Source organism: Thunnus thynnus, chromosome 2 (assembly GCF_963924715.1).
Source record: "Thunnus thynnus chromosome 2, fThuThy2.1, whole genome shotgun sequence".
NCBI classification, from domain to species: Eukaryota; Metazoa; Chordata; class Actinopteri; order Scombriformes; family Scombridae; genus Thunnus; species Thunnus thynnus.
Genome location: NC_089518.1, coordinates 24,610,058 through 24,625,186, shown reverse-complemented (window position 1 = coordinate 24,625,186; position 15,129 = coordinate 24,610,058). Strand labels below are relative to the sequence as shown.

General features: G+C 41.2%; 2 protein-coding genes across 4 annotated transcripts in view; both read right to left on the bottom strand.

Moving 5' to 3' along the window:
• Positions 1-225: 225 nt before the first annotated feature.
• atoh1a (atonal bHLH transcription factor 1a) lies at positions 226-3,690 on the bottom strand. The gene is made up of 2 exons (XM_067612189.1): positions 2,180-3,690; positions 226-1,874 (listed from the first exon to the last, which is right to left on the bottom strand). Exons 1-2 carry the CDS (start codon positions 2,451-2,453, stop codon positions 1,036-1,038), a joined length of 1,113 nt encoding a protein of 370 aa, XP_067468290.1. The 5' UTR covers positions 2,454-3,690; the 3' UTR covers positions 226-1,035.
• A 4,148-nt stretch (positions 3,691-7,838) lies between these two features.
• grid2 (glutamate receptor, ionotropic, delta 2) overlaps positions 7,839-15,129 on the bottom strand; it is a 229,831-nt gene continuing 222,540 nt past the window's right edge. Inside the window, exon 14 of one of the 3 annotated variants that reach the window (XM_067612160.1) lies at positions 7,839-11,054. In XM_067612160.1, the coding sequence (XP_067468261.1) occupies positions 10,596-11,054 (459 nt within the window). In that variant the 3' untranslated portion in view covers positions 7,839-10,595. Of the gene's footprint in view, positions 11,055-12,078; positions 13,907-15,129 lie in introns of those variants that run through there. The other 2 variants (XM_067612168.1, XM_067612177.1) reach the window with 2 other exon arrangements.

The window sequence follows — 15,129 nt, the reverse complement described above, 5'->3', positions numbered from 1 at the left end:
GATGATGATTATTATTATTGTAATCATTATTATTAATAATAATATTATTATAACTGGAAAGGGAAGATTATGATAAGAATATACATTTTTTTTATTTTTTAAAAACAATAGTTGATAAGATAAAGTAATCTGTGAGAGGTAGGCTACATGGAAACAACTAGACAAGGAAATGTTCGTTTGCTTTTTTATTCGCAAAATCAAATTAACAACAATGAATGGCAAAATTATAGCCTTTTCAACAAATTGAACTACAGAGTTATAAAAAGCGAAACAATGAAACGTATCAGCAATAAATAGGCTACATGTCAATTAATCTCATCCAGTGAAAGCAAAAGACACACAAGTTCATCTCAAGATACAAAACAAAATACAAAAGAAGGCAGCAATGATGGCTACGTTAAATAGGCTATTTGTATGGAATTGGCAGTACTACACTAGCAAACAAAGCAAAACAATATTGTTTTATGGTTTGAAAACAAAACGCATTTCTCAAGCCTCTGGCTTGTATACTTTAAAGTGCACATCATGAACTTTTGAAGTTGCAAAACAAAATACATTATACAAACAAATTAACAAATAAAAACATAAATCACAACAAAAATCAAGATACTTATAACTACAAAAGAAAAAAATGTACATTATTATTAAAGGTATGATTTTGTGGAAGACTTTTTGGTTGGAGTGACGTGGGAGATACCCATGGCAGTGCTGCGCGCGACATGGCAGAGGGGTCTTCCAACCACGTATCCATGGAAACTGGAAAATTATAGGCTATAGCCTATAAATTTATTGGCAGAACCGAATTAGGCCTATCTCACATAAAAAATAATCTTTAGACTATGCAACAAGTTGATAAAATAGAATTATTGATAAAAACCCAGAATGACTTTGAAGAAGTGAACATTTCTATCCTCTTAAAAATGCATTTTGTTAATAACAGAGGCTGCAGGTGATTGACACGGTTTACTGATAAGATATTGTTGTAGGCTAATGTGAACCTTTAAAATAGTCTATTTCATATTTACTTTTAATTATTTAGAAAGAAACCGTGTGATGGTGGTGGTGGCTGGGTAGTTTCAGTTCTGTTAGATCATCTTCTTCACTTGAGTGGAGCTCCATCACTATTTCATCCGAGTCACTGAAGTGTGAGTGCGGGGAAAACTCTCCGTCGCTCCGGGGAGACGCTTTCCTTCCACCTCCGATCGCTGCGAGCGAACTGCTGGCCTGTGCGGACGATGAAGGAGAAGGCGAACACATCGCTTCTTCAACCATTGCGGAAAACGAACTGTCGTCGAAGGAGGAGCGGAAAGGCATCCCGCTGATGTGAACAGGTAAGTTTCCACCTGAGGCGGGCACAGCCGCGGCTGTCCTACAGGTTGTAGGGGACGGGGAAGCCCTGTCCTTTACCCCGTCAAAACCAACGGTGGGCGAAAGCATAACGTCACACTTTGGCGAGTTGTTATTGTTGGAGATGTCGTTGTTGCTGTTGCTGGAGGAGGAGACCGGACCTTGGAGCAGCTCAGCCAGGGCGTTGATGTAAATCTGTGCCATCTGTAAAGTTTCATATTTGGAGAGCTTTTTGTCGTTGTCAAACGCCGGGATGACGCTGCGCAGCTCGTCAAAAGCGTGGTTAAGCCCGTGCATCCGCCTCCTCTCGCGCGCGTTGGCGGCCACGCGCCTCTGCTTCTGGACCCCGTTGGTCGGTTTGCTGGACGGGGCTCTCTGTCTCGTGGAAGCGTCCTCCTCGGGTCCGGTGAGCGTGCCTTTTAGACGGCATAGCTCTCTGACTTTGAGCGAAGAAGACGAGAGACTCTTGGCAGTTTTTCTGTAGCTGGGAGGGCTGGGATGACCCGAGGACCCCGGGGAGCCACTCTCTGGAAAATGAAAACAGAAATTTATTCAACTGATCAGGATTGACAATAACCTATTATACTATATACTCTTATGACTGTTCTTACTTGATAATCAACCTCATGACAATGTTTTGATTGTATAAAATATCTAGGCTATAGGTTACTTTATACTCAAGCTCTGTAAAGAAACTCAATGTTCTTTCTGCCTGTTTACAACGTTTAGAGGGCTGCATGCAGACTTATCCCTGTAAACCCGGGTTGCCTGTTGCATGTGTTGTCGTTTGAAAAAAATGTCCAAAATGAGACTCAAAAGCAGGGTTTCTCACCGTGATAGGAGCCAATGCTCGGGCAAGGCGAGTGCCGCAGGTAGTCGGGTGAAGTGGCGTGTGCCGCGCAGGTGCCAGAAGGCTGCACCGGAGCCAGCCAGGCGCGTGGGTCACTGCCGCTGTCCACGAGCGTCAGTCCAGGTTCGTAGCGGGACTCCTCGAGGTGCTGCTCCCCTCCCCTCCCCTCTACTACTCTCGGGCTGTGCTGCCGTGAGTCGAGGACTGCCACCTCTCGTGCGCCTTTGCCCCAGTTTTCCACACTTAGGACATCCATGTTTCCAAAAAAAACCTCAACAGGTTGTTGAAGTCGAACCGAGTGACAATATTAGAAAAAAGTTCTTGGAGGCACGCACTGTTAGGCTGTCGCACTGTGTGAATATCACTACTGTCGCGTGCAGGACTCCTTCTCTGGTGTCTCAAGGCGCAGCGTCGGTTTAAAAAGCGGCACGCGTCTGGGAGCCCCCCTCCTCGCGCTGGTCGCGTGTTGACGTCCAATGAGAAGTCTTGGTAAAGCCCGAGAGAGGTGATTACGGCCCCCCGAAGCCGGACTGTTTATGATAACATTACGATTTAAGGAGTGTTTAACGCAAGGGAGGTAAGGGGAACCTCCCACAGGACGCACGTGCTTGGTGAGGTGGCGGTTTGAGATAAGGAGCGTGGACAGCGCGAGACTTGTGCAGATGGGACAAAATTGCTACCTGTCCGCGTGTCTCGTACATCTAGGCATGACAGAGAGAGGGGAGGGGGGAGGAAACAGAGTTGCAGAAAAGGTTGAAAAGGGTTAATTTGCCCTCTTCAGCTGTCTAAACTGTTATCCTCGGTGTAAGAGGCTTCGTTTAAGTTTATGTCACAGATTAGTTTTCCACCAGAACCCCCAACTCCAAAGTTCAAATCAACACAGACTGATTAGAGTCACTATTGGGTAATATTACTAAAAGAAACAGAATTTAATAAAATGTTTTTTCTCCAAAAGGTTCAGAGTTCGTCTTAAAACAGGCACAATTGATTTTTTAAATTTAGGAAATAATCCATTCCTCAACAGTGACAGAAAAAGCAAGGAATACGTTATAGAAATAGTAAAGTTGAGGGAGGAAAGCTTCACCAAAAAAAAAAAAAAGTTTGGGGCTGAATATAAAGCTTGACCAAAAGGCAGGTGAAAAAAAGATGCCAAAAAAAAAAAAAAGTGCGGCTCCTGGGGCTCGCGCGCTCATTGTCAATTCATTCATTCTAAGATCATCTCCAGTTTCCATTTTTCTTTTGTGGCGGGTCTAAAACCTTTTGATCCAACTCTCGGAACGCCCTGTCGGTAAAAAGGGCTTCACAGGCTACGGAAACATGAGCAGAGGTCTCGCGCTCAACACTGTTTCCGTACAGACACGAGCTGTACTGTATGTGGCGCGCATTTGCAACTGAAGGGCAGTGAGCACACACACACACATACACGCACGCACGCACACAGAGAGAAAGAACTTAGTGTGTAGGCTACTTAACCTGTACCAATGCAACTTTTAACTGTCTTCATCTTGAATTTTCATCTCATTGTCAGATATTTCAGTGAGCGATTTGGCAATAAATTGAAATGAAACTACATAAAGGAAGAAAAAATAAACTTTGGACAAATTATAGCTGTTTAGCAAACCACCTGCAGTCTACTGATCAAAGCAACCATGTTTACTGAGATGCAAACTTTAGGCCTAACCTGGCAAATGAACAGTGGACTAATTACTGGGTGGAAATTGGCAATTTAACCTAATTGACACGGCCGATTTAGAATAAGAAGCCTGCAGCTATATGTTAAATACAGTAGCCCAATGTATATGAGGCACAATTATCAAATGGGCAAAGATAGACCAGCTACCTGTTACTTCTGCCCAGTCCCAGCCTTTTGCCGGAAACATTAAATAGCGTAATCACACATTAAGACCAGATAAAAACGGCATTATAAGCAGTAGGCTATGACCCTATCAATTAAACATCACAACTCTGATATAGCTAAGTAAGAATTGTTAGAAAGGTTTTGGTCCATTGGCTGAAAAGACGAGTCTCCTGAAGACTAATTCGAAACTGGGGAGACATAATATGTGGGTAAAATCCCATAATTTCAGAGATAAACCGACATCAATCTTTTCTATTTTTTATTCATGTATTCATCATGAGGACGTCTTGTGGGCTAGAGGTCTGGCGCCGAGCGTTCGCCCCCTCTTCCCACCTACAAGTGCCCCATCCAACGGGCCGGGCCGGGCTCCTGAAGCTACCGACAGGTTGGATATTGTAGCTGGCGATTATTAAAGTGTCGCAGCCACAATAGAGACTCTATGTTCCATTGGTCACGCCTGGGGGGCTCCTCCAGGGAGAGGAGGGGGCTCCCATTCCAATGCACGAGAGGAGTCTGCGTGCTGCCGCTTCTCATTCCCATCTCCCGGGAGACCGGGGCGCGACGGGCACGAGACTGGAGCGAGGGGAGCCGGACAGGGATTTCTAAACTTTACTAAAGCCTTTCCTAAATTCACTAAATCCAGATCTGGTATAGTTTTAGGTGAAGTGCTCATTAAGTATAAATGTATCAGGAAACTAAAATTAGCACAACCAGGGGAACTTACTTGTCTCCAAACTTTATGAGTTTTCCAAACAAACCTGACAAAAATCAAGATCATAACATTATTGAGTGTAATTTACTTTAGACAATGGTGGAAAGTAACTAAGTACACTTCCTCAAGTGCTGTACTGGGGAGGGAAAATATTATAAATAAGTAATTAGTAGGTCTCTTATTCATCTGCATTTATTTGACAGCTTTAGCTACAATTTACAAGTAACTTTGAGGATCAACATTGATCAACTTACAAAGTATGATGGATTGTTATAGATGAAAATATATATAAAAATTAACATCCCGTTTAAAAGGCCTCTTTCATGTTGATGCAAAAGTACTAATCCAATAACATTTTTGATACTTTTAAATACATTTTGCTCCTAATACTTCTGTACTTCTACTAAAGTAAAATCGTGAATGCAGTAGGCTACTTTCACTTGAAATGGTGGATTTCTATATTGTTGTGTTGCTACTTTTACTTAAAGATCCCCTCTACACCTGTTTAAAACATATAAAAATCCTCTGCTTGGAATAATCATTTGTATCTGACTGGTTTTTCCACAAAAAAAGTTCAGTTAACTAATTAAAACTTCTGAAAATTACATCTACTCCATCTCTCCCCAGAGTCCAGAGTTTATGAATATGTTAATAATTTTAGTTTTAAAAGTCAAGTACTTGACTAGTCAAATACACAAGATGTCTCCTACTTCGCTGAAAAGTCCATTCAGTGTTTGTATGCTGGAGGCTTCAGGTCTCCACATCACACTTGTGTAAGTTACGTACTGGACCAGGATTGGCTCCAAACTAGTTGTGATGCCACAAATCATGCTTGTAGGTATAAACTCAGATTTTTTGCACAGAGAAACTTTTCCCCCTTAAGCAGATGAAAGTGAAAACAGCCTTCAAGTGTTAAAGTCTGCACATACATCATTCTGCACAGTGAAGTAACAATTCTCCAACTGAAGTAACAATAAGTGAAACATAGTAGAAATAAAGATAGTTCTTCCACTACTCAAAGTAGTCTCAAAGTAGTCTGTCTGAACTGACTCTGGCTGCTAGTCCACTGATTCAAAACATTTTAAATGCAGGTTCATTTTCACCCAAGGAGGGCAAGATGACTTTAGCCACACAGTACAAGTCAAAAGTTTGGACACACACTGCCATTCACTTGAATGAGGAAAATAACTGGAGGAAAAATGTGGATAATGACGAGGCTACATGAAGATGGAGAATGTTGTCTTTTCTTTGACTTGTGGGGATTATGATCATAAGAAGTTTCATGTCAGGTAAGTCTTTTTCCTCAGTTGTATCAAGTGCAATTCAAGCACAATACATTTTTGATAGTTTAATTTTTTCCATTATTTTACATGATTTGGGCAATATCTACCAGTCATTCATCTTGTCATGAAGCACATAATTACTGAAGTTTGAAAGAGAGCTAGAGGAAGATCTCGGGCATTTGGAGGAGCTAAACAGCGCCACTCGCTGGCTAAAAAGGAAACTGCAAAGTATTGCTCCACTGAACTTGACATCAGTAAGTCTCAGCAGTGTGTCTATCCAGCTGTTAACAGCAGTACGCAAGCCTTTGAAGTGAAAGACACAAAAGCTTAGCTCATGCTTGAACTTAAACTCTATTCTGCACAGAAAATCATCTCAAGTCATCAATACCCTTTTAAAAATATTAAGGTTGGTATTCGTATTTTTCCCTTAAATTTACATCCACATTCCCTCTTTGTTTCCATTATGTTTAATAATTCACAGTTAAAAGTAAGTAAGTTCATCCATAATTAAAAGACACCCTGCTGGCATTAATCAATTTTATTTGTGTATTTGTTCTGGGCCAACTGGCGCTTTCAAATATAACAGGACAGAGTTACACAAAGACTAGGTTAGTTAGGCCTACTGGAATATTTTTGAGAAATGTTTCCTTTTGAATGATCATTTTGGTTTCTTCTCTGACATCACATAAATTAAATGACAAAAGTTAATTTAATAATAATAGACAAAGAAAGTGACAAGAAAAGAGAGAATCCACATTAAAGCTCCTGAAAACTTGGTTTCAAATTTCTCTGTAATATTAAGTATTCAGAACTAAATAAGTGATGATAAAAATTGCAGTTTGGAAAAAAAGATCACTCCTACTTACCTGCTTACCTGAGTTTAACACTCAAAACTCACCTGTTCTGCTTCACCTGGGCGTAGTTTGATCAGATGTGATTGACAGTGTCCTGGCAACATAAGCAAACAACCTCACAACTTTCAACACATTTTGATTCAAATCCTGCTAAACTTGGACTGATACATGGAGTACTTCAAACCAGTAAGAGGAACACAAAGAAAAAAAAAACATGTGAAATAACCAAAATTATTGTAACTTTGGCAAAACATTTTGTATTCTTGTAAACTGGTTGAGAAAATGTTGCATTGAGTTCATTCGTAAGATACAAGAACATCGGACACTTTGTCTATAAAAGGAAGATGTCAACGTATTCTTTTATAATCTGTGAAAGCACTCCACTGATTTTACACATCAAGATCATTTAACATGTCATGGGGAAGGCTACTCAGCCTGTAAAAAACAGTTGTATAATGACTTCTGTGGCTCTGGAAGCTTTCTAAATGAACCCTTATTAATGTAATCAAGGTTATCTCAGTTTGGGTTTGGAGACTTCAAAAACAGGTGAGCCCGAGTTACAACCTGGGGGAGTGGATCACAAAAGACGTGGGTGGGCCAGGTATCGAAGGTCACACAAAGAAATGGTATCATGTTGCATTATGGGAAGTGTAGGATCCAGTGGTTTTGAAGCTTGACCCATTGTAGGGACTAAAAGTCAGGGCATCTCGGCCTCTGCTGCATCAATTATGACCATTCTTGATGACGGATTGCTGTTATAATATTTCTGAAATTCTAATTTTAAGGGGTCAGGTGACTGCAATTTTATAATAAATTTGAACGTAGCTCAGGAAAGCTAAAATAAAATACCTCTACAAAGTTAATTCGAGCACCTTTCAAATCTAGTCTTCTAGATTAGCAAAGACAACAAATACCATCCCACTGTAGAAAACCTGTTTATTAGACAAATTATACACAGAAAGCTTTGCCACTTGTAACAGAGGCCCCAGTTTGTTCAGTTTTGAATAATATGCAACACATACAACAAAATAGGCCTATATTAAATACTGTACATCATAAATTTTTGAAAATTATCAAGTAAATCCTGTAGTTCTATGTATGAAATTAAAAATGTTAACAGATAGCGCAACAGCAAGTTTGTGCATGCTTTCTTTTTAATTAACTTGCCACTTTTTGTTATTTAGCCAGCAAATAATAAAATGAACTCAGGATGACATGAGAAAAGCAAAGAGTTTGTGTTCATGTGTTTATGTTGATCATGGGCGGGACAAGGGAAACCCAAATGCAGTAATGTGACTGCTAAACTCAACGCTAAAGCTCATCATGATATACTCTTTTCTTTTTGTTAAACAAAAATAGCATCAACATGTAAAATATACATTTTTTTTATAATGTCTCTTTCATTATACTAAATAAAACTTTTTAAATGTCTGTGTCCTATTTGTCATTCAATAGCCATACTGTAGCCTAATATAAGAAAAGAACACCTAAGAATGCTTGCTTCAAAACACTCTGGCTTGACTTGAGTTCTCTACGCACAACATTTTGCGATTTTAGTTCTTAAAGATAACAAACTGAAAACTTGTTCTAAACAACTAACATTATCAATTATTAATACAGTGTTAGTGAAAAAGGTTTGGTTCCATTTTACCACCCCGACCCCTAATCCACAAAATATTCCTTAAATGCTCTTAATGTACCGTTCCCCGTCCCCACCCCCCAAAATGCACCTTAATGGTCTCATTTTAATTAATTGGCACTTTAAAAAAAACAAGTTATATAAACAGTACCCTTAACATTATAGACATGAAATAGAAGTATATTTCGGACTCATCTCATAAAAGGCAGCCATTGGGTTCTCATGGCCGTTGACTCTTCATGACATTCCCATGACTCTAAAGCACAACCATTGATTTGCTGCTCTTAAACATTTCCAGTAGACTGGGATATTTTGGGTTTGACTGGAAATCATGAGGGTACAGCTAGCTAGTTGACATATAAGGCCTGTTCTGAAGATGCTGTTGCAATGGCTTCTCCTCAACACAAAATCAACTCCACTTGAACCTGATAAGACGCGATTAATGAACTCGAACATGACGTGACCTTACAGAATGAGCTTTTATCTTTTAAACATCCGGGCCATGGGAGCACTGAAATTAAGCAAAACAAAGAAAAATCAAAAATAAAAGTTTGAATGATGTAATGATGCAAAAACAGAGACTACAGCACTCATTTTAGCAGTTTTTCAAAGTTTGCTGAGAGAAAAAAAACAAGTAGACAGCTCAGAACAATGTTATTTTTTGTACTTCCTGACCAAAACACATTCCACGCATTAAAATATTTTTTTCAAAAACAAAATTCAATAAAAGACATATAATAAGCGTAAGCTTTGAAGTCTTTCAGTTTGTCTTTTATGTTTTTTTTTCTTTAGGTTGTTTTTTGTATCATCCCTTTATAACTATCCCTCTGAGAGTCTGATTAGAGGATCTCACCTTGACTTGAAAAGCAGATAGCACAGTACAGGTGAGAAAAGAAAAGGTCAGATCTACATACAATCACTTACAGGTCTGTGGGCACTGGTGCAGTGCAGTGGGATTGACAAAGAGTCTTTAGTGTGCATCACAGAATGGTGAAAACAGTTTCAAGCTGATGCACCAAAATGGCAGAAATAGTTTAAGATTGACGCACCAGACTGTTGGTTCTACAGTGTCATATTGTTGCACTGTCATGGCATTTCAATAGTTTTCAGACCGATGCACCAGGAGGGTGTCAGCATTTGTTCAGCTGTAAAGTCTTAGGTCTAGTCAGGCCACCGTGTGGACACCATCTTGGAGATGACTACACATTTAGAACCCCAGGTATTGGTGAAATAACACCAGAGAAGAGAAAACTGAGTATGGACTCCGGACATAGTGAAAAGGCAGAGTAAAACTGGTGAAGTAGAGGAATCTTCCTATAATCGCTGAGATGGTGCCTTTTCAAAACTACAAGGGGCTGCTGTATGTAGGGCTACAGACAAAACTATACGTTTTATATGCCTTCATAAAATAACTGCCCCATAATTGCTTATTGGTTTAAGCCCCTTGGAGTTGTTTCATGGCTAAAGCACCACTAGTCATCCACCAAAGGCAGCCCGGGAGCTCACGAGAACATACGAGTGTTTCCTGTTGTCGGAGCAGAGTAAAATAAACCCTCATAAGTGGGGTTTAGACAGTAATAGGAGTCAGGTCATCTCAGTACATCTCCATTACATGAAGACGTCCTCACATCATAAAACAGAAACAATAAAAAAGATCCCATTTCACACATATCCCCCAAAATAATCCCCCAAACAATCACAAGAACAACAACAATAAAGCAAAGATTCAAGCCCCCACCCCACCCCACCCCACCCCACAGCCCCCTTCCCTTTTTGCACCTCACCAGCATGGTTTGCAGGAGGATAAGGAATGCACCAACAGACCTCCACCTCCTTCGTCTTCTCCACATACAAAATGGATACCCCTGGAAACACCCAAGCAGAAACTCAAAACATAAAGATTCCTATGTACACAGATGTCTATCTTCTGACTTTTTAGCTTAGACATAATGTATTTGTTTTACCACCCAATGACCGACTCTAACCAGCTTCCCCTCTTCTTTTTCCTTCTCCTCCTCTTCCTCCTAAACCAACCATATCCTTAGCAACCCCTCATATGGAAGTGCCCCTGTCTGGATCATTGCCATATCCAAAGTTGGGTCCTGGACCTGTGGGCTGGTAGGGGATGGAGGACATTGTTTTAATGGGGCTGCGGAAGAAGCCACCGTTGGGGGCCCTCTGCCTGAAAGGGCCCACCCCTCCAGTCCGGTGGTCCTGGAGGCCGCCCCCGCCACTGCTACCGAAACCAGCGGAAAATCCAGCAGCAGCTTTGGCAGAGAGGCTGCGGCTGAGGGTCTGGATCTGCTCAGGGATGAAGGTGGTGGTGGTGATGTGGGTGTTGCGGAAATCGCTGATCTGCTCGAGTGCCTGGCGTGCGGCAGGCAGCGCATCCATATCAAGGGGTGTTAAATCGACGGAAGAGGTGGAGAACTGCTTGTGGGGGCTTTCATCCTCGGTGCACAAGCTGTTAACCCGGCGGTGTAGGTGCTCCAGGTCGATCTCCTTATCGTCCTGCAGGTGGGGAGGGGCAGGGAAGGAGTAGGGAGGAGAACAGGAAGTGATGATGGTAAATGGTCGAAAGGAATAGAGATTAAGAAAAGGGAAGAACAAACAAGTTGGGAAGAAAGAAAGGATGGGATAAGAGAAAGATTCAAGGAGAATATTTAAGGATAGGGAAGGAGAAGGGGGAAATGAAGAAGGATGCAAGGGATGAGAAAGTGGAAGGAGGGGGATAATGAGGAAGATGAAAGGAACGAAACAAGGAAAGTTGGATGAAGGAAGAAGAGGAGAGAAAGGAGGTAAAGGAAAAGGAGTGAGGGTAGTGCAAATAGAGGAATATGGAAATGGAGAGAACAGTGAAGGAAACAGAGCAGAGTATGTACCGAAAGTATATATTTTGAAAAGGAGGAAGTAGAAAAGGAAGACAAGGATGGGGTGTGTTTGTATTCAGCAACAGGGATGTCATCCATCCGACCAGTATAAATGGATAGTAAGAATAAAAATGAGAGCACGGAGGAGCGTGTTAAACAATGCAGGTGAGAAAAGGACAAGGGCAAGACAGCATGCATGTGACCAAACAGAAGATTTGGCAAAGGAGATTCAAGATGAGGTATTTGCAATAGTTAAGAATAAGAATGAGAGTGACACAAAATAAAAATTAATGAATAGTTGGTGGCCACATGGGTGTGACAGGGAGGAGGAGAGCAAAAAAGAGGAGGGGAAAGATGGAGGGAAGGATAGAGAAGCACACTCTGAGTTGTGGTCAGGATATTGAAAGAGAGGAACATCAAAACACTTCTACACGGTCTCTAAGGGAGTGCAAATAATCTGGAATACACACAGAAAACACACCGCCATCATGCTGTGTGCTTTGCGATTCCAGTGCTAGATCTATTTTCAAGCAAGCGTTACCATACATATATATATATATCTATATACTTATATATATTATTACACTAATACAATTTAAAGAAAACTTAATCTGAAAACGTATTCCTCTGTCTTGTCACCTGGTCATCATGCCAAAGAATTCACATTGAGATTGACATCTCATTTTCAAGTGAATTTTTTCCAGGCCACAAACAAATCATCACAACAGCTATTATGGCTTATTTATCAATTGCATCATATAATATAGATGGTATAACTTCAATAAAACATTGTTTATTACACTAATTACAATTCCACCTAAAGACAAAGCACATACATTAACTTAAACTTTAACTTAACTTACAATATAAGTTAAATGAAACTTACAAAGCATACTTTATTATTCTACATTCACATATAAATACCTTATCCACAAGTCTTAAGAATGGTAACACTGTGAGAGGTGTTTCATGCTTTTACTGGATAGGGCAGGGTGAACAGTGGTGGAGGGTAGCTCAGTTTGCAATGAATGAGGTGAGGATATAGAGAGGAGAGGGCTCAGGTGCTAGAAGGTGCTGGAGAGAAATGTTTTCCATTTTGCATTGTCCACACATACACACACTCACGTTGGCAGTGTGCTTCTCTGGCTTTATGTCAGGTAAGTTAAGGTTTTCTGAAGTGTCTTGGAGGTACAGTAGGTGGTGGGTAAGTGTGGGGTGTCACATAATTTTAGGTGTCCCATTTTGGTGTACATGGAAATACTGTTTTGGTAAAGACAAATGGGTTTTTGAGGAAGGGGGAGGATCACATTATTGGGGGTAAATATAAATTTACTGACCGTGTCCTTCGGGTCTGGGGGGGTCTGGAGGGGGCTCTGGCCCTACCGTATGTAGCTCACGGACAGAGGGGACCAACAGTGGTGCCCCCTGGTTGCCATCTAAGGAAGGGACAGCAGGAGGAGGGGGAGGACGGGGGGGCACTAAAGTTTGTCGTGACACTATTATACACACACTAAACGTTTAAAGAAGGGGATATCGAAGGGGTGTAAAGAGTTGGTATAAAACGAAATGAAAGGAAGTGAAAGAGAAGAGTGAATCACAAATGGTCAGTCTGCTGTCTGTGAAAGGAGAGGTAACGGGTAACTACAGAGGGTGAGGGAAAAGGATTGAGGCAAGGAAAAATGGAAGGACCTGATTGCATTTGATTTAATATGTCTTTCATCATTATGCCCACAGTAACATTACAGAAAATAGCCTCCTAAATGATCAAAACCTTAATTGATATAAAAATCTAATCAGTAACTCTAAAGGTCCGCCTCATTTTTGGCTTCATTTGTACTGTAAAAATCTCTATGTTAAATAAAATAAACTCTTTTATGCAGGCATTGACCTGCACATATAACTCTACAGAGCATTTATCTTTGTCTGGTCAAAGATGTTGCTCCATTTGACTCTGTACAGAGAGAGACAGCACCCTCTAACGGCTGAAAGGCATCAGTGCGTACACATATTCAACTGGCAACATGCCAGATGTTTAAGTGTTTTGAAAAGAGGTACATGTGTTTCCAGTACTGTTGTACTGTAAAAACACCAGAGTTTGACCCTCTCCTTGATATTTATCATCGCTGTTGTTTTCGCTCATAAATCATTACATTTCAAATAGCATCTATCTTCAAGCATTACTAACCAATGATTTATTTTTATCTTCTATTGTATGTATAACCTTGGGGTGGGAGGTGAGGTAGTGAAGGTGCTCATTCTCATTTTGGGGGTGAGCTCAGAGGGGTTGGTGGGTTCGTAGGAGTGCTGCACGATCAGGGCGCAGGGAATGTCGCAGCATGCTGGGGGCTGGTAATGGGTGGCTGTGGGGGCAGTGGTGTTGGCGGTGTTGGGGGTCTGGTTCTGGGTCTGACCGCCCAGGGCAAGAGGATGTTCGTTGGGGCTGTGAGGGCACGGATCGGCAGCTTGCCTGGCAGATGGGCCATCTGCCTGCTTCTGGTGTGAGCGTGTGACATGCGTGTGGGTGTGTGTGTGTGAGCAAGAGACAGGAGGAGAGTGACAGAGAAAGAGAGGGCGATGGACGAGAGTCGTGGAGTAAACAGAGTTTCATATAAATGTGTTTGTGTGTTTGTATGCATGCAAGTTGAGTGGGAAGAGTAAAACAAGCCCCAAAAAAAGCCAAATAGACACACAGGCAGACAAACAGCAGACGGGCAAAGACAGAGAAGGGATGAGTGACAGACGTGTTCAGGCAGATGGAAGGATGGTAAGGTGGAGGAGAGAGAGAAGTCAATTGGAGAGACAGACGGGTGGGGGGTGAGCGAGAAGAAAGACACGGCAGTCAGTCAGCACACACAATTAAGCAGGTCGTTCTGTGTTGTGTCCTCAGAGAGACATTCACACAGTCGTTATATACCTGGAAAGGGGAGATGTTTAAATGGCATTTTGTATTGCTCTCTCCCTCTCTCTCTCCCCCTCGCCCGCTACACCCCTCAACACAGAGTACTTATCTACAAAAACAAAACAAAAAGGCAATATGAGAGCTTTGAGCCACAGTGACACAGATCATTCCATAGAGTTAGGACGAGGAGATCGGCAATTCCCATTCAAACCACAAATTTTAAAAATGAGAGCTCAAATGTTTTAGGTGTACCAAAGAAGCTGATACACAAGGAAGTGCCTGTTCTTCTCATGCTAAATCTACATGGATTATATGAATATATCAGACATGGTCAAAACCACAGATGTTATCACTATGGAAGAGTTCTGACAAAGATATTTCTATTAACTTTTTATCAATAGGCAGCATAAAAGTTAATCTCAGTTTTGAACTTTTGGAGATGAGGTTGATTCCAGTGACAGAACTCTTTCATACAAACCTCTGGGAGAACATTTAAAGGCCAAAAATATAAAGCAATATAGCCGTCCTGTTATGAATGAAATGAGCTTCAGACACTCAACTGGAAATAGTTTGTCTGAGAATAAAGATGCCAAAATTTACACTGGTATCCAAACCACTTTCAGGGGCACCTTGAGACATACAGAACTGTCATTACGAACATACCCAGACATTACCCACTCAAGCACCAACCCATGAGTTCAGATGCTTCTGAGCACAGTAAAGGAGGTGGAAAACTGAGAATGACTAACTTCAAAAATGTAAGTGAAATGCATCATCAGGTGTTACCAAATGAAAATATATTCAGGACATAACAACA